The following is a 19,413-nucleotide window of genomic DNA, read 5'->3' as shown; positions in this document are numbered from 1 at the left end:
TCTCAGGTATCCCATTAATTTAAATGACATTGATAGCGAGACTGCATGTGATGGACAGTAGAATCATAGAATTTCTATGGAAACAGGCTATTCAGCCCAATAAGTCCACACCGCCTCTCCAAAGAGCATCCCCACCCTTTCTCTATCCCTGTAACTCTAATATACACATTTCTGGATACGATGGGCAATTTAGCATGGCCAATCCACCTGACCTGCACATCGTTGGACTACGGGAGGAAACCCACGCAGACACCCGGAGAACGTGAGAACGCCACACAGAATCGCTCAAAGCTGGAAGTGAATAGGGGTCCCTGACACTTTGAGGCAGCAGTGCTAACCACTGAGCCACTATGCTGCCTTAAGATATACTTGCCTCCTAATTGAATGAAGTTTAGTGAGTCTCTTAACTACCTTCATTAGGAATCTTGAATAAACTTAAAAAGACATAGGGACGTACTCCCATTGCTTCCCGCTTCATCATGGAAACTGAACAAGGTTCTACGTCAGAATTCTTCTGACAATCTATGAATACAATATTGGTGCACTCAGTTTTGGAATTCTAATTGCATATGAAGTAAACTACACTATATATTTCTCATAAGCCAACTACTTTGATTATTCCATGGACTTCCCAAGAACATTATGTAATGACCCAAAGAGCCTCATTACAGTGACATAAGCAACGTTAAGCTTGAGTATTTTTGATTTCATTTTGAACTCAAGTTATAACTACTATTTAACTATCAAGGGCATGTTATTCTCAAAATATTCAATTTCCTATCCCCTCAACACAAAGGCAAAACAAGCTGACATTCCTCACATTAAACTCCACTATCATTAAAACTTTTGCCCCTATATTCTACCTTTTGGAATTAGATATGAAATTGATGATCAGTTAAAAATCCAGGAAACCATTATCACAAGTAATTTTATTTTCAAGGGACACAAATAATATCTGAACTGTTAGTTACACATAGGGGCTTTAAACAAATCATGCAAAAAAAAAATGAAACTGAAAACTAAAAACTAAACTTGCCTCCTGAAACCATGTGCCTAAATTACAAAAGTAAATAGACTTGTTACAGGTATCACTTTTACTTCCTACATGTTCCTTCAGTGTGGTTTCTTTGAGGGTCAGGTTGCCTAAGAGACAGAAGTTGGCAGGAAACTATATACTTAATCCACTGGAAAGCACATCAACTTGCTCCTTTGACCAATAAAAAACAAAAAGAATCTCACCTTTATTAATGACAGAAAGCGTAGCTCCAACATTGGCTGGAGACTGGTCAGGCTCCTGGGGTGGAACTACCATGGCAAGTGCTTGTACTGGTACTCTGGGAACCTAAGAAAAACAATTCATTGAAGACCGAGAACACAGTTGTCAAAGTCTCACACTCATGCCCGTAAATGACACCTAGTTTCAGTTATAACTTTTACTCAAATTGAAATACTAAATTTTTATTAAAACCTACAGGCATAAAAACAAAGAATTTCTCCTACAGAACAGTTGTATGTGCTAGTCCCATTCCTGCGCACTCCAAAGCCCTGGAAATTTTTACCCATCAAGTACTTCTCTATTTCACTTTTAAATTAACATGAGTTTTCTTTTGCCACCTTTCAAGTACTGCATCCAGATCATAAAATTAACCTCTTCGGATTCTCATTAATTACCTTTACCCGTCACCTAATGCTTTTGAACTTTTTGATCAAAACTTCACTAACCTTCCCTGTTCCCAGGGAATAATCCCTCCTCTTCAGTTTCTCAATGTAATGGAACCAATCAAATAAATGCCCTCTGACTTTCTCTATTGACATCAATCCTAACATTTAGTGCTGAGAATTGAGTAGTGTACTTCAGCCAGAGATTTGGGACAAAAAAATTATATTTTACCCTTTGGCTTTCATATCCTATGCCACGATTTTTAAAACCAGACTTCCCAAGTATTTAAACAATCTTCTCAGCTTGTCCTGCATTTGACATGCGCTCCTGAGATTTGTTTCTTTTAAACTGTATCATTGAGCTTATATTGCTTTATTTTTCCCTAATAAATTACATCAATTGTCATCTACATTACCATTACTTCTGAACTCCATTGAGCTGCAAAATATTGAAATTTTCCTCTGCATAGTCAACTTTATTAATTGACGTCTAAAAGAGTAGTGGTCTTAATACTGACCCACGGGGAAACCTTTCTTTTCAGTTTGAAAACAAAATACAGACCATAACATTGTGTTTTATGTCGCTTAGTCAATTATGTGCCTGTAGAGTCTTTGCCCTCCTAATCCTGCAGGTTTGAGTTTTGCCAAGCTTCATCAATGTCCAATGTCTTTTTCAAAGTCCACAGCAGTCGTATTACATTCATCAATCTCCTCCATTATTTAACACCATTCAGTATGATTAGGGCTTAATTTTGGGCTTTAATTCCACTTTCCAGTACATGGCCCTTGATTCCACTGTACCAAAAGCTGCCTATCCCAAATTTAAGAGTATACAACGATGAAGGATCTAAATACATAGGGAGTTAGAAAATTCCAGTGATTCGTAAGAAAGGAAGAAATCTTCAGATGATTGGTCATTAAACTTGAGATTATGACCTTATGTTCTTGATTCCTCAACAGAAATAATCTGCTTCTATAATCAAGATAATAGTTCATAAACTCCTGTTTCAAAAAGGCTGCCTCTCAAGTCTTCTAAACTTCAGAATATATAGGCCCAATTTATTCAGCCCATTATAGGACATCACCTCAGACAGTCAGTGAAACTTTACCACTCTGCCTCCAAAACACATTTATAAAAATTCCTTAAAAAATGAAAAATAAAACTGCAACCATATTTTAGGTCTGCTCTCACCAATATCTTATACAATTGTAACAAAATATCTTTATTTCTGCACTTGCAAACTCAGAGTAATGCCACTATACTTTATAATTACTTGCTGTAGCTACATACCACTGTGCATTCCTTGTGCACATCCATATAATTCATATACATCCACATTTACAAGGTGCACAACTTTTTAAATATCTACTTTTCTTTTCACGCAACCAAAATAACTTGACACTTGACTATGTTATACTCTACCTGTCAATGCTCCCTTACTTAACTGGTCCACATTTCTTGGTAGCCGGTATTCTCCCCACTGCTTACCTCATGTCAAGATAGAGACAAATAACGTAAAAGATATAGCAGAAGTACATCACCGAGCAACATTCAGGTCTCAGGATTTTATGGTTATTATCACAGGAGGAATCCAGCTGATGACCATTACTCAGTGGAAGGGCAACTTTGCAATGCACAAGTGTTAGCTATTTCTAACCCATCCAGGAAGACAGCACATGCAAGAGGTAGGCCTTGTCATTTTAATAACATGGAAAGCAATGGCTAATGTCACAGACAAAAACAGCAGCTGGCTTTTGGCATGAAGTTGCAATGACTTAAGAGTTATCACAAGCCATGACCTTTCAGTCCAACATCAAGAGCACTTCATACTCCTGAAGATATTAAAATATAACAACAGAATATGTGGACAAAATTCTTGAGTCTGTATCAGTGCCAAGCCCTTAAAGAGTAGGGTGGTTCTCCAATGCCAAGTATATCTCCCTTTATTCCAAAGGAGTTGCTGTACATCTTATTGATGAATGAGGCAGTCACTTGTAACAAAGACAGCACTACCTGGCTCATCATATCCACGTCAATTCACTATGGAGCTACCCAGTTGATCACATTCCTGTGTTCTAACCCCTTAATACAAAGCTGATTCCCATCAAGTCCTTTTGAAATGAAGAATGGTATCTGTTATCAACACCCTGCGGGTAGAGTTCTGGTTAATTACTACTTAATGCTCAAGAAAGTTTATGTCCCCTGCATACCTTGCCCATAAAATATGAATTTGCATTCTGATGGTTGAATGATTAAGTTAATAAGAAAGTTATTCAAAGTTTGGGAGAAGATTTGTAGCTCGGGTGCTCGTTGTGGTTCTGTTCGCCGAGCTGGGAGTTTTTGTTGCAAACGTTTCGTCCCCTTTCTAGGTGACATCCTCAGTGCTTGGCAGCTTCCTGTGAAACGCTTCTGTCATGTTTCCTCCGGCATTTATAGTGGCTCGTCTCTGCCGCTTCCGGATGTCAGTTGCTGTCCGCTGCAGTGGCCAGTATATTGGGTCCAGGTTGATATGTTTGTTGATAGAATCAGTGGATGAGTGCCAGGCCTCTAGGAATTCCCTGGCTGTTCTGTTTGGCTTGCCCTATAATAGTGGTGTTGTCCCAGTCGAATTCATGTTGTTTGTCATCTGTATGTGTCGCTACTAAGGATAGCTGGTCGTGTCGTTTCGTGGCTAGTTGGTGTTGTTAGCTGTCTTCCTGTTTGTCCTATGTAGTGTTTTGTGCAGTCCTACATAGGACAAACAGGAAGACAGCTAACAATCCGCATCCACGAACACCAACTAGCCACGAAACAACATGACCAGCTATCCTTAGTAGCCACACACACAGATGACAAACATGAATTCGACTGGGACAACACCACTATTATAGGGCAAGCCAAACAGAGAACAGCCTGGGAATTCCTAGAGGCCTGGCACTCATCCACTGATTCTATCAACAAACATATCGACCTGGACCCAATATACTGGCCACTGCAACGGACAGCAACTGACATCTGGAAGCGGCAGAGACAAGCCACTATAAATGCTGGAGGAAACATGACAGAAGCGCTTCACAGGAAGCTCCCAAGCACTGAGGATGTCACCTAGAAAGGGGACGAAACGTTTGCAACAAAAACTCCCAGCTCGGCGAACAGAACCACAACAGGAAAGTTATTCCCAAAACAATTTTAATCACCTCTACAAATTTCCCCATAACTTCATTTGCTTTGAGAACAATCCCAGATTATTGTTCACTTCCTCTGTCGAATGTGAATTAAGATTGGCCATTTTCTGTGGTCATTCCATTAAAAAGGCTTCATCATGCTCTACAACAGTTCCACAAGAAACTTTATTGCAATTACCCCATACAGTTTAATATAAGTCACTATTTAAAGTTTTAAAGATGTATAATCTGCATTAGTGTTCAATGGACATCAATGCAGTTCAACAACATATGTTTAATTGAGCAATAATCATTGAGTTTAGCACTACAACTTTTCTTTCGTGTCACTGTTGCAGGTCTGTTTGTCCATTTCTTTATCAAAGTTTTGAGGCACAACAGTAAGTTTCACTAGTGAAGAAGTTGATTTACCAATGTACAGATGGACTTCAACTGTTTATATTGATCTACAAGGTGGTATTTATGGAGAAACGCCTAGAACATATTTATGTGCCTGGTTGAAAGTTTGTCTCTTTACTAGACTGAATCCAGTTTGTTTCCGTTATTCATCATTTAAGTTATATTTTCACTTTAATTCATAAAATCTTAGAACAGTATGGTACACAGGCGGTGGTCACAGTGTCAAACACATTTGTGCTAACTCTTTTTAAAAGTTGCCTATTTAGTTCCAACATTCTGCTCTCCTTGTTTCTTTTCTTGCCTTCAAGTATTTATCCAATTCTCTTTTAACTATTTTGAATAAATTTGCTTCCACTACTCTTTCGTAACTCATGGCACAAAAATTTTCGTCACATCACATCTGCTTTATTTGCCAGTTTAAATCTGTATACTGTAGCTACTAATACTTCTGCACTGCAAATAGGTTTCTTCTTATGCAACACTGTTCGAATTCCATCTTAATCTGTCCTGTCCAAGATGAATAATTCTGAATTTCCCAGATTTTGTATGTAATTAAAGTACCTCACCCCCAGTAATGTTCTAACGGCATGCTTGATTAGGAGGGTATTAGTTTTGGAAATGGAATAAATCAAAGTTAACACAGATGATAGTTAGAATGAATTGCAAACTTGCCTGTAGAAATATAACCAACTATTCAACTAAAATTTCTAGCCTCCCAAGTCTGCATGTGTGTTTGAAAAACAGATGACAGGCTTTCTGAATTGATCAGAATTAAAGTTGATGTCGAAAATTTTGGTGAGGTGCTGCAAATCAGAAATAACAAAAAAAACTCACCTGAGATTGGTCATGTGAAGGTGGTGTGAGCTGAGCCACATCTGGTCCTGGCACAGGCAGGATGTTGTTTGGGTAGTCCAACAAGTACGAAACCACATTTGTATGGCCTCCTTTAGCAGCTTCTATGAGCATGGTGGAACCATCCTAAGAAACACAAAATTAAGTTAGCTAACCTTTATCAGAAAAGGAATTTTCTAGAATGATATTTGATTTATCCAAGTGTTATATTGTTTAGTCTTACAAAAATGACTTGTGCAGCAACTTTTCAATACCTTTAATCGATGTGTTGGATCTGCTCCATGTGCCAAAAGGAGTTCAACAACTGCGAGGTGTCCTCCTGCACATGCTAATGAGACCACTGTATGGTCATTGTTAGCTGTAGCTCTGTTGACATTCGCTCCTGAAAAGACAAAGTTAAAGCCTAGTTGGTGTGAAACAACTGGGTCTTGACTGTATTGCAAACTACATATTTTGCATTACCATGAACACCCTTCAGTTAGGGTACAATAACTTCTAATATTTCAGATATTCAATTAAAAACTTATATTCTGATGCTATAGGAAGAATGAAGAAAGGGAAAACCACATCTACAGATCCTCCTTTTGGTCATGTACCTCTAGTAGATCCACTAAACTCAAAATGAATAATGCAAGGTGTCATCATTGCTTCAAAAGACTGAAGAGACTATGCAAAAATGTAGATTACAATTAGAAAATCATATTATGAGCAAGAGTCAAGAGGGTTTTGTTTTGAAGGGTAAATCATAATTAATAAATGTGCTTTTGAGGATGAAACGAGGTGAGTAAAGGAGAACCAGATATAGTGTGCTTGCATTGCAAAAGATATTTGTTGAAATGCTATAATACATTACTACACAAGATAGCAGCTCAATGGTGTTTGGAGGTGATACATGAGCACGGATAGAGGATTGGTTTACTGACAGGAAACAAAGGATCAGGATTCTATTTGGCAAACTCAATTAATGCCATGCAATAGGAATCATTGCTTAGGTCTCTATTTATAATTGATGTTTACATCTTAGGAAGGTGCTGTAGCCAAATTTGCTAATATAAAAGGTATCAGGAAACCAATTGAAAGGCAGATACAAAAAGTCAAACCTGGGGGGTGGCAGTGATGGTGGTGGATCGTGGTAATGTCACTTGACTAGTAATCCAGAAGCCTGGACTTAAAATCTCACATGACAAACAGTGAAATATGAACTCAAATGGAATTAAAAGTTAACCTAATATTGACCATGTTATCATTGACAGTGGTTAATCCTAAAAACCTACCTGGTTCACTAATATCCTCTAGGAAGGCAAAGCTGGCATTCCGACCTGGTCTAGCCATTGGAGACACTCCAGGCTCTCTAATGTGGATAGCTATTAGCTATCCTCAGAAATTGCCCATCATCATAACATGTTTGTCTCAAATTTTTACAAATTCTAACAAAAGGAATGAAATCACAGATCACCTTAAGTCAACCTAAGCAAGAGAAACAACAGCAAACAATCCTGTTGACCCTGCAAAGATTTCCTTTCCAACAATGGAAACTTGCGCCAAAATCAGGAGTGTTTGACCACATAATAGTCAAGAAACAATCTCATGGAATCATAGCGTACAGACAATGCCGGAGACATCATCTCCCCGGGTATGTCCAAGCAGTAAGACAGGCATACCAGAGGTGGCAGCAGAGAGAGAGATACATTTGGGAAACTTTCCCTGTTGAGTCCTCAACTCTGAACCCCATGGAATCTGTCCCACTCCAGTGTGGATGCATTGGTCCAGGACCGCATCAGTACAGTAGGTATAATCACTTCAGTTCTGCCAGAGACAAAGCCCCATCTTCACATTGAGGATACCATCCATAACCTCCATGTTGTGTGCCACTACAACTATGACAAATGGAACACACTGAACAGACACAGCAATTAAAAGCTGAGCATCTGAAGCACTGTGGGTGGTCAGTAGAACTGTATTCAACACTTGATGGCCCAGTAAATTTGACACTCTACTCCCAGCAAAGCCAGGGGATCAACTCTCATGCCATGAAGTGTGCAAAGTACATGCAGGAGCAGCAACAGGCATACCTAAAATTGAGGTGTCAACCTGGACTACCTGCACACCGAACAATGGAAGTAGCTTCCAACAGATAGGACTAAGTAATTGTACAACCAATCCGAAAACACCCAGCCAAGATTGGCAGTGGTCAATTAAACAGTAAGTGAAAGCCCCACAAATATTCCCATCCTCAATAACTGGGGGAGAGATTCAAATATTTGCATCCATCTTTAGGGCGGCACGGTGGCACAGTGGTTAGCACTGCTGCCTCACAGCGCCTGTAGACCTGGGTTCAATTCCCGACTCAGGTGACTGACTGTGTGGAGTTTGCACGTTCTCCCCGTGTCTGCGTGGGTTTCCTCCGGGTGCTCCGGTTTCCTCCCAGTGTCACAAAGATGTGCGGGTCAGGTGAATTGGCCAAGCTAAATTGCCCATAGTGTTAGGTAAGGGGTAAATGTAGGGGTATGGGTGGGTTGCGCTTCGGCGGGTCGGTGTGGACTTGTTGGGCCGAAGGGCCTGTTTCCACACTGTAAGTCTAATCTAACCAAAAAAAGTGCCGAGTGTATGGTCTATCTTGGCATTCTCCTGAGGTCTCAAGCATCACAAATGCCAGTCTTCAGTCAATTCAATTCATACAGTCAATGTCGTACAGCACCGAAGAGGCCTTTCTGCCCACAAGATGTCAAGAAAAAACTGAAGACACTGTACACCTCAAACGCTGTCAGTCCTGACAAGATTCTAAACACAGTACTGAAGATCTGCTCAAAAAGTTGCCATTCCACGAGCCAAGCTGCTCTGACTTAATTTGGAAGACTGCCCAGTAATATGCAGCCCACAAAAAGCCATATGAATCGACTCTGGCCAATTATCACAGAGGGAAGAAAGGGGCTGTCAATGGCACTATCAAGCATGCAAATATAAAGAAATAACTGACTCAATGTCACTCAGTTTGGGTTTAACTGGACTAATCAGTTGCTTATCATAGCTTTGCTCCAAATCTGAACAAAAGAGCTGAACTCCAGAGGTGAGAGTAACTGCGTCAACATCATGCTGCATTTAAACAAGAGTACGGCATAAAACAACCCTAGGAAAACTGGAGCCAATGGGAATCAGGAAAGAAATCTCCACTGGCTGGAGTCATACCAAGCAGAAAGGAAGATCTTTGTTGGAGGTCAATCATCTCAGTCACAGATCTATGTAACAGGAGCTTCTCAGGGTATTGTTTGAAGCATTTCTTCAAAGACCTTCTCTCCACCATAAGATCAGAATTCAGGATGTTCAATGACTGCATAATGCTCAAAGACATTCATAACTACTTAACTACTGAAACAGCACATGGCCATATTTATCAGATCCTGAACAACATTGACGTTTGGACTAAGTAGCAAGTAATGCTCATGCCACACAAGTGCCGACAATTGTCATTTCTAACAAGATAAACCATCTCCACTTGCCAACCAATGACATTTCGATCAACATCTTGGTCACCCTGCAGTGACCAAATCTCTTCCTGTCTTCCCAATGCCTGTGAATGATCAACAAGGCACAAGTTAGCAGTGTGGTGAAAAAAAATTCTTGCTTTGTTTGCATGAATGCAGCTCCAATTACACTCAAGTAGTTTGACATCATATAGAACAATTGGCTGGCACTCGATCCATCAGCTTCAACATTTAATTCTTTCACCATCAATCCTCAATGATAGCACTGTATGCTATCTACAAGATGCACTATAGTAACTCATCAGGCTTCTTGAACTGCATTTTCCAATGACATCTCCAGCTTAGAAAGACTAAGCCAACTGCTGCATGACCACATCACGACATGCAGGTTCCTCAAGTCACAAACCATCTGGACTTGGAAATGTATTCACATCTCTTCACTGTTGCCAGGTCAAACTCACTAGCTAGCAGCGCTGTGGTGTCCCTACATTATGAAGGTTGCAGTGATTCAAGTAGCCCGTCACCACCTTCTACACATTAGAGATAGTCAATAAATTCTTGCCTAGCAAGTGATACCCATCTTCTCTAAAATTTAATAAAAAGACATATTAAGAGTGCAAGCAAAAATTTCTGAGTGCATACTGTGGGAAAATGTGAACTTGTCCACTTTGGCAGGATCAACAGATAAACTTATTTACATCGAGAGACTACAGAATGCAGTAGCACAGGGTGGCCTTTCACATAAATCACTACAAGATTGTGTGCTGGTACAGCAATTATAAATACAAGCGAATGTTAGCTTTTATTGCAATGGCTTAGTAGGATAGTTTGAGCAGATCAATGCTATACTAATTGGAGCTTTAGAAAAAACATGAACTTGCTGAAACAGAAGAATTGAAGGGTGCTTGACAGTTGCAGATTCCAAATGACTAGCAACATTGAAGGCATAATGTGTTCAGAAATAAGAGGTCTCTGGTTTAAGATGGAGTGGCAAAATTTTGTTCCTTGGAGGGTTGTTCATCTTTGGACTTCTCTTCTCAGGCTTTGCCCAATAAATCAACCCAATGATCAATTTGTGGAATGCAAACATACACAATATGCATATCATGGATTGACAATTATAATCTCAGGTTTATACAGCTGTGAGCAGTGCAACATTTTAAAACACTTTACAGGACAAAAGATGAAGGCTCACCTTTGCTAATAAGGAATTGCACTGTACACAAATGGCCAGCTCTTGCAGCTTTCATCAAGGGTGTCCTCCCACCTTCAGATTCATGTTCCTTAAAAAGGAAGAAAACTTTTGCAACCTCAAAAGTGGTTTTGGGTTCTAATGAAAGGATTCAAAAACTAGAATTCTAATCAGATTGTATACAGTGAAGTTCAAAATCTTATTTAAAAATTACTAGCATGCTTCAATATAGAACCTAATAAATTTATTAGGTAACTAGGCAGAAAAGTACTTGAAATAAGTTGAAATCATAGTAATAAATACTTGCTTGAAAAGGTTTAAATGTATATCGAATGTGGTTATGGAAACCACCATATTTGCACATGTTAACTGGTGTAATATACTGCCACAAAATAGCGATTCTTACCAAATCAGCTCCTGCTTGTAAAAGAACATCAGCAACATCAGTGTGTCCATTTTCACAGGCATATGTTAAAGCTGTATCCCCTGTAGCTGTAGTGGCATGTACATTTGCTCCTAACAGAAACAACAACTCTTAACATTTCAAATACAATACACACATGAAAGTGAACACATTTTATATGTAAAAAGACATCTATGGCCTATCATTCCATTAAGATAACATTTTAATGAAAAATTAAAATGTATTAAATTCATTAAAGTAGAGAAGTAAAACATTTATAAATGTCGGGTGCAGTTTCTATTTCAAAATGAAAGACTTGGATCACTTAAGTATCAAATAGACCTTCATGGATCATTCTGAGCGCTCCACTTGAAATTGATGACTCTTCATCATTACCAATAGAATTTTTAAAGAGTTGGTTACCACCAACATTAAAATGAATTCTTTCAACATGTTAAATGTGCTTACCTTTGTAACTGAGGTAACTGAGCTTCCAAAGAAATGAAAACAATTTATTGCAAGGAATTCTTGTTATCTGTGAACCCACACTTGCAATTACCAAAATTAGTGCCCAAATTAAAGTCTGTTTGGATTTAACATTATATTCATCTCACCTGAACTGCAAAGTTAAAATCTGCTTTTTTGTTTAAAATCAAAGGAAAACTAATCCAAAACGCTTTTTAAAAAACAAAGTTAAAATAAGCACCAAAAAAAAATCAAGCAGGAAAAATTACAAAGCCTAATTATATTTTTTCTGCATTATTGGTGATCAGGTTAAGAAAAAAAAGTGTTTAACAAAGCACTGCATTTTTTGTGCTCTGCTTGCAGCATGGGTGGAGAGACTGAAGGTACTAGACTTATATTGCTTATATTACAATTACTTATATTGCAAGATTAAAATATGTTAAAAGAGATCAATATTATATAGTTTCAAAGCTTAAATTTGATTTAACAACTGGCATTACTCCACAAAACAACATTTTGCCACTTACTATGTATAGCTAGACCATGTGGAGAATTAGAAATACACACAACACTGCGAAAGGATATTAAAAGTTGCATACTGCATTTATTTATGGCAGTACTTTGATTATCTTCCAAACTGCCATGCATTTCTTTGATTGCAAACTAAAACAGCAAAACCTCATTTAGGATATTAGAATTAGGAACACACCTGCTGTAAGTAAATATTTGACCAATTCAAGATGACCTTCTTGAGCAGCCTCCATCAGTGGTGTCGAGCAACCCAATTCAATATCAGCTCCTGCCTTTATTAAAAAGTCTGCAACTTCCAAGAAGCCTCCACAGCAAGCTAGAGTCAGAGCTGTCTCTTGGGTTTCCTCGGTTTGTGCATTTATATTGGCTCCTAAAAAGTCCAAGCAGCAATTTATAATTAAAGAAGTGTTTGCTAAACTAAGCTCCAATGATTTTAGTTATCACTGGTTTGGCAATAGTGTTGTTTTGCACCTTAATTATGAAGCTCTTAGGTTTTGTTTGAAAGCATTAAGCTACCCAAATACTAAGTAAAAACAATAGCTGAGTTAAATACGAGTCTTTGATTTAGTCCAAGGGGACTTAGTATAATGCTTCATCATCGGCATTAACCCACTTGAAGTGCAACATAGCTGGTGACCATTTCAGAGAATAACTCAGTGGGGGAATAAAAGGGTAATAACAAAGCATTTCAACATTTCAATGCTGCAGGATTTTGCCTGTCATGCCACACAAAGAGCTAAGTCAGATTGTTTTTCTATCCACAACAGTAACTGCACAGTTGAGAAGTGTGTTCACTCAAAATGATTCAACTTATTTTAATAGATATGGGAACAAAGTACAGCATTTAGTGAGATAAAAGTAAAGCAATTCAAATATAACAATTGTGAATTCTCTGAAGATATGTTTGTTTTATTTGCAACTCTTGATTTTGAGACATAAGATGATTTGTTTTAAATGGTTTCAAGATGATCAACTGAGACTGAAGTCATGCAACACAAGCAGACAAAAAAAAAATCTCACGGTCAACCATTATTTGCAACAAAGGTCTCTGGCCAATCTATTCATATATTGGCACAACCACCTTTGCCAATTGTAATTTTCTATTTTCTGCTATGTATAAGTGGTTAATTAAGCCTGTGAAATTAAAAAGGACACCAGAAATTGAATTTATTTAACTGTAGTACTAAGCTCAAACACGCTAACCAAACAAAGAAATATGCATGCTCAGTAAAAAAAAAAGAGTCAACAGTTCCAAAGCTAAGTCAATGACTTCTCATTACGTTTAGAATTAAACACAGGACATTTCATACCCTGGGCAAGCAGCAATGCTACCATTTCCTCATGACCTTCTCGTGAAGCTTCCATTAATGGTGTATATCCTTCATCATTGACTTCTTCTAGGTTTGCACCTCTTTCTATGAGCAAAGCTGCTAACTCCACATGACCACCACAAGCAGCAAGAGTCAATGGAGACTCAAAAGAATCAGCTGGCATGTTTACTTGCGCACCACTATCCAAAAGGAGGCGAGCCACTTCAACATGGCCATCCTATTCAACAGAGTCAATTATCAGCACCTTGATGCATTAAAATAGTCAGGACATTCCTTTCTAATATAAAGCATAGATCAAATTCAAATCCAGTTATGAATCTGAACAGTCAAATAAAATAAGCATTTACTTTACATTAAAAGTGTAACATTGTTTTTCACATTTGGTTGATTGTACTAAGTTCATCTTTAATTTAAAAATCCTCAGGTTTCTATACAAATATTCATGAACATCCACCCATAATTGAAATAAGTTACCATGCAAGAAACAAAACCTTGAAAATCATAACTTACTCATTCCAATATTTTGGGAAAATCCGTGTATTACCCTCAGACAATGAGTAGTCACCGATATGCACTATGATTAAGTTTGCTCAATATCAAATTAACACTATTTGCTAGACTAAGAAAAATGGAACAAATCAAGATCTTAAAATACTGGGGCAACACTTTTGCAAGGAACAGGAAATAATGATGCAGAATAACACTTACCATACATGCTTCCATTAAAGCAGTATGCATCTCATCTGTTTTGTGCTCCTGATCAGCACCAGCTTCAAGAAGAAACCGTACCATTTCCAAATGTCCTGAGATAAAGATCAAGATATAAAAACATATTTTGACATGTAACCACCTAAATACATTTAGAACAGTTTTTAAAGTATAAAGTTGTATTAAGTTTTCAATTTCAGATGGAAATAAATCTATGAATGTTCTTTACAAAACTGAATGTAAAGTGGTGTTTTATTGAATTCTTAGAAGCTTTCCAACACAGAAATCAATATTTTATTCAGTTGTTGAATATATTGAGAGCAGATAGATTTTTGGACTTTCAGAAATTAAGAGAAGTGGGGCAGGAAAACTTAGTTCAGGCGGTAGAACAAATGTCATCTAAATGAACAGTGGAGAAAGAAATAGTATGGTGTACTCTTGTCCCTTTTTGGGTTCCTAAAGCCAAACAAATAGTGTATCCGCTATTCATTTGTCAGATTACAGCATTTTAAAGAGAGCGAGGTCTTGGAGAAAATCTAAATTAAATGAGCCGTTTTGCTCTTGTAGAAGCATCTTACCTTAGAATTGTATCTCAATATTCTTCTAGTGTACATATAGATTACCTTTATTTTTTCTTCCCTTATCTAAAATTAATGAATTCTGAAGACATCAACATAGCTCAAAGAAAATGAAATTATCCTTTGAAAGGCTGACTTTGAAAGCCTTTTTAGAGTAGCATTGGAGCACCTAGTTAATAGGGATGTAACAGAACCACAAGGTCTCAAAGAAACTTTAGTTACTATGGAACTATTTCAAAGCTACTTCTCAATATTCATGTTTTCAAATTTTATTAAGTATATCAGACAAAATTACACACTATACCAACTGCTCTGAAATGCTAATCAGGTAAACAAGTTCAGGTAATCTTTCAACTTCATTATGAAGAAAGATATCTCAATTAAGTCTTCAGGAATACCAACTACATCATTCATGTAAAAATCACAATACTAATTGCTGCTAGCTTGGGTATCTTTTCTAAGTGGCAAAACTTAAATTTAATGCATTAAATTACAAAGTAAATAGTCTCCAATATTTACAGCACAAGATGCCCATGCCAGTCGATAAAAATTGGTCACACTAGTTCAATTTTCCAGCCTTTGGCTCATAGCCTCCAGAGCTATGGCAAAATAAATAAATATATAAATACAGTCAGTCATTCTTCTGTATCCATGAAATTGCTTTTTGCAAATTTGCCTATCCGCACCAAAAAAAGTAACCAATTAATCAACTTCCCTGGGCAAAAATCACATATCCACAATCACTTTTGTGGCCAAGGTATTAGGGTACACTATATTGCATTAGTTACAGTCCGCCTCTTAGACTACTGGACTGTATAGGTACTAAACATTTTTTCATGCTAATTTTCATTTTCTTCCATTACAAAACCATATTCTACTTCAGTATTAACAATGTCGGTAACATTTGTTATTTTAACTCAAAAATAATAAGCAAAAAGTCATAATCTTGGGGTCTGGGAACCTAACCCTATTTTTATCATTAATATATTAAAGATTCACACTCTCAAAGTCATCATTCACTAAGTGTTCTTTTTGGAACAGAACTCTCAGAGATAGAGCAATGTCTGCATTGCTTAAACATTATAATTGTTTCTGACTCAAGTATTTTTCCCCAACAGACTTCCAGATTCCCACTAGCCTCAAGTGAAAAACATTCACTCCAACTCTCCTTAGTTTTAAACCTCTGGTTACTGACACCTCCACTGGGTGACTGTGTGTGGAGTTTGCACATTTTCAGTGTCTGCGTGGGTTTCCTTCAGGTGCTCTGGCTTCCTCCCACAGTCCAAAGATGTGCAGGTCAGGTGAACTAGCCATGCTAAATTGCCCCATAGGTCAACTAGTCAAAGGGAAGTGGGTCTGGGAGGGTTACTCTTCGGAGAGACAGTGTGAACTGGTTCGGCTGAACGGCCTGTTTCCACACTTTATGGAATCTAATCTAATCTAAATGGACAAAAGTGCCTTTCTATTTACCCTGTGACCCTCAATCTCATACACCTCTATAAGGTCCCATGTCAGTCTTCATTGTTCCAAGGAAAACAATCCCAGCTAATGTAATCTTTCCTCATCTCAAACTCCAACCCTGGCAGCATGTTAGTGAATCTACTTTGCAACCACTCCAATGTAAGCGTGTCCTTCCTATAATGCAGTGACCTGAAATACATGCTGTACTCTAAGTGTGGCCCAACCAGCCTTTCATAAAACTTCAGCAGGTCTCAGCTAATAAAGGTAAGTATTCTTTACCTTATTTAACTTCCCTGCTCCCTTCAAGGGTCTGTCAACATGCAAAATATTTTGTCACATGATATATTGCTCACAAAACATCATACCTTTGTAACATGCCAATGTAAGTGCACTTTCCTTGAACTCATTTGAGTGAGTATTGATTCCTGCGCCATATTCTAAAAGCACTCGAGCAACTTCCACATGGCCAGCACTTGCTGCTTCCATCAAAGGTGTGTGACCATTTTCATTGTGATCCTCAATATTGGCCCCTGCTTTCAGAAGTACTTTTACAACATCAACGAACCCACCAGCACAGGCATAAGTGAGTGCTGTATTTCCTAAAAGGAAAAGCAAATTTAAATTTTAAAGGTCTGAAGGGCCATCTCACTTTATGTCGGAACTGAAACTGGATAGCTAAATAACTTGATTACTTACCTGTTGAAGACTGAGCATTTACATCAGCGTCATGGGCCAGTAGCAATTTGACTATATCTACATAGCCTCCACTGGCAGCAGCCATCAATGGAGTTATGTCTCCCTTGATACCACGATCTTCAACATTAGCATGCACAGCAAGCAAAACCTAAATAAATAAGTTATTAAATTAACAGGGCTCAAAAGAATAGTTTTATTATTCAGAAGCTTCAATTTAAAACTAAGTGAGGAGCACAGCGCCCATGAGTCCTGAGTACACATGTCTTTTTTCTTTTAATTCACTCATAGGACATAAGCTTTGCTAGCTGGGCAAGCATTTGTTGCCCAGCCTTTGAGTGTGTGATGGTGAGCTACCTTCACGAACCTCTGCATTCAACATGCAACAATGACCATGTGCCACCTTCAATATTGTTAGAGGGGGAGTTCTGGAATTTTTGACCAAGTGAATGACTGGTAATCTATTTCCAAGTCAGGTTGGAAAAGGACTTGTAGGTAGTGGTGATCCCATTTATCTGCTTTCCTTGTTTTTCAAGAAGGAATTCGTTGTCAGTTTATAAGGGGCTGCCTTAGTATCGCAGATGTGTTTTTGCAGTGCATTTGTAGACTGCTGTTACTGAGTATTGGTGGTTGGAATGACCAAATGCTTGTGGATATGGTATCAATCATGCGGGCTCCTTTGTCCAAGCTTCTTGAGCAGAGTTGGAGGCAAATGGGGACTATTCCAGCAGATTCCTGACTGCATTTATGTAAAGCACAGTTCAGTTTCTAGACATCTATTTTGTTTCTCATCTTTTTTTCTTTTATTACTTGACATCCTTCTGCTTGTTCCCTGAAACATCCGCAGACATTTCCAGATTCTCATTTGATTTATCTTCTCACTACTGACGGTGCCAGAAATCATGGGTAATTTTTTAAAAATTTGTTCATGGATTTAGGATTCACTATAGCCATTTCAGACAGCAGTTAAGAATCAATTACATTGCTGTAACATGTGCATATGTCGGCCAGATCAGGTAAGGCCAACAGACTTCCTCCCTTGGAGGATCAGTCCTTCACTCAGGCCAATAACAGATTGTTTGCACAACAATCGGGAGTGATTGCATGGTGACCATTAGGCGAGATTTTAATTTAGTACAATTTTTAATACGAATTTCATAAACTCCCATGATGGATAGGATTCAAATCCATATCTCCAGCACATTAGCCAAGGATTCTGAGTTACCCATCCAGGTAATTTTACTACTATGTCATTACCTCCTCTGAACTGCCAGAATTGCTACTTATCTGATCTTTGTCATTTAAAGCTCAGCAAAAATTTTTAGATTTGCAGGAACAGCTTTTCTGAATTCTTCAATAATCTTTGTTTTCAAATTTTTCTAACTTTTTGACACTTGATCCATCCAGCTAACTTTTCAAATGAAGTGAATTATCTTTTGACTTCATCCTCAGTAAATCTAGACACTAAACATAGATTTTTAGTTAATTAAATTCTGTACTGTATCAGATTTATCCTTTTTTCTTTAAGGTACAATGAAATTTTGTCTAACTGCCTTATATATCTTTGACGTTCGAGCTTTTTCTTTAAATTCACTTAATATGTCTCTTTCCGCACTTTTCACTAGCTTCTGTTCTACTAACACATCTTTTCATTTCTCTCAATCAACCCTTTTCCTTTTCTATCCAAGCTGTGGCACCTCAGCTTCCCATTTCCTTTCTAATTCTAAATGCTTAATAATCATTTAATTAACTTCTTCCAAGATTTTGCTTTTACTTCTAGATTCAATTTATCCACTAATTCTCAGTGTAGCTTTAGTGGAAGGTTTCAAATAGTCCATTGCTGTCTCTTCCACTTCTCAAAAACTTAACATTTAAAGCTATCTTCAAAAATAAGTTTCAATGCAACAGTGCCATTTTACGTCCAGAACCTCCTTATGCCCATTTCTTTACATGAGACAGATCCTTCTTAAATGAAGCAAACTGAAAATGCAGCAAGAAACCCGATTGTGATGATTCCATCTGATGTTACTAATGGATAAGTCAGATCCCAAAATGAAATGCTGCACAGTAAGACATTGCCCCAGTAAATTAAAGAAAAACAATCTTTCACTGAAAAATAAGTAAAAAAGGTTGTAGATTTTGTTTTAATAATGAAATAGAAGCTCATTAGACAAAAAGAAAATAGAACAAACAAGTCTGAAAGTTTTCCAAATACATTGCAGGAACAAAATTTCATTTAATCTCCAATGCCATCACTTCATTGTTCCTCAAAAGCAAAAACACTTCATAATCCTCAACACTTCAAACAAGGAAAATCCACATCCATACATTTGACCTAATTGCTTTTTCTCAGTTCTGCTCCAGTGAGCTGCAAGGCTTTTTTTTTCCCTTGACCACCCTTAGAAGTTTTTAGACTCTGTCTCTTAATGATCTGCAGATATCTAACGAAACAATCCTTGTCTGGACATTTCTCAAACTATACTTTTTCACTGAGGTG

At 37.8% G+C, this 19,413-nt stretch overlaps 1 protein-coding gene across 15 annotated transcripts in view; it reads right to left on the bottom strand.

Moving 5' to 3' along the window:
• ankhd1 (ankyrin repeat and KH domain containing 1) overlaps nucleotides 1-19,413 on the bottom strand; it is a 158,620-nt gene that overhangs the window by 58,544 nt on the left and 80,663 nt on the right. For 8 of the 15 annotated variants that reach the window (XM_060837176.1, XM_060837177.1, XM_060837186.1 and 5 more), the window contains exons 5-14: nucleotides 16,920-17,067; nucleotides 16,589-16,822; nucleotides 14,185-14,279; nucleotides 13,456-13,693; nucleotides 12,324-12,515; nucleotides 11,153-11,262; nucleotides 10,750-10,837; nucleotides 6,327-6,475; nucleotides 6,055-6,198; nucleotides 1,240-1,342 (exon numbers count right to left, since the gene is read on the bottom strand). In XM_060837176.1, the coding sequence (XP_060693159.1) occupies nucleotides 1,240-1,342; nucleotides 6,055-6,198; nucleotides 6,327-6,475; nucleotides 10,750-10,837; nucleotides 11,153-11,262; nucleotides 12,324-12,515; nucleotides 13,456-13,693; nucleotides 14,185-14,279; nucleotides 16,589-16,822; nucleotides 16,920-17,067 (1,501 nt within the window). The remainder of the gene's footprint in view (nucleotides 1-1,239; nucleotides 1,343-6,054; nucleotides 6,199-6,326; nucleotides 6,476-10,749; nucleotides 10,838-11,152; nucleotides 11,263-12,323; nucleotides 12,516-13,455; nucleotides 13,694-14,184; nucleotides 14,280-16,588; nucleotides 16,823-16,919; nucleotides 17,068-19,413) is intronic. The other 7 variants (XM_060837181.1, XM_060837183.1, XM_060837185.1 and 4 more) reach the window with 1 other exon arrangement.

This window comes from Hemiscyllium ocellatum, chromosome 16 (assembly GCF_020745735.1).
Source record: "Hemiscyllium ocellatum isolate sHemOce1 chromosome 16, sHemOce1.pat.X.cur, whole genome shotgun sequence".
Lineage (NCBI taxonomy): Eukaryota > Metazoa > Chordata > Chondrichthyes > Orectolobiformes > Hemiscylliidae > Hemiscyllium > Hemiscyllium ocellatum.
Note: the sequence above shows the minus strand (reverse complement) of the source record. Positions and strands in the feature narration are given on the sequence as shown.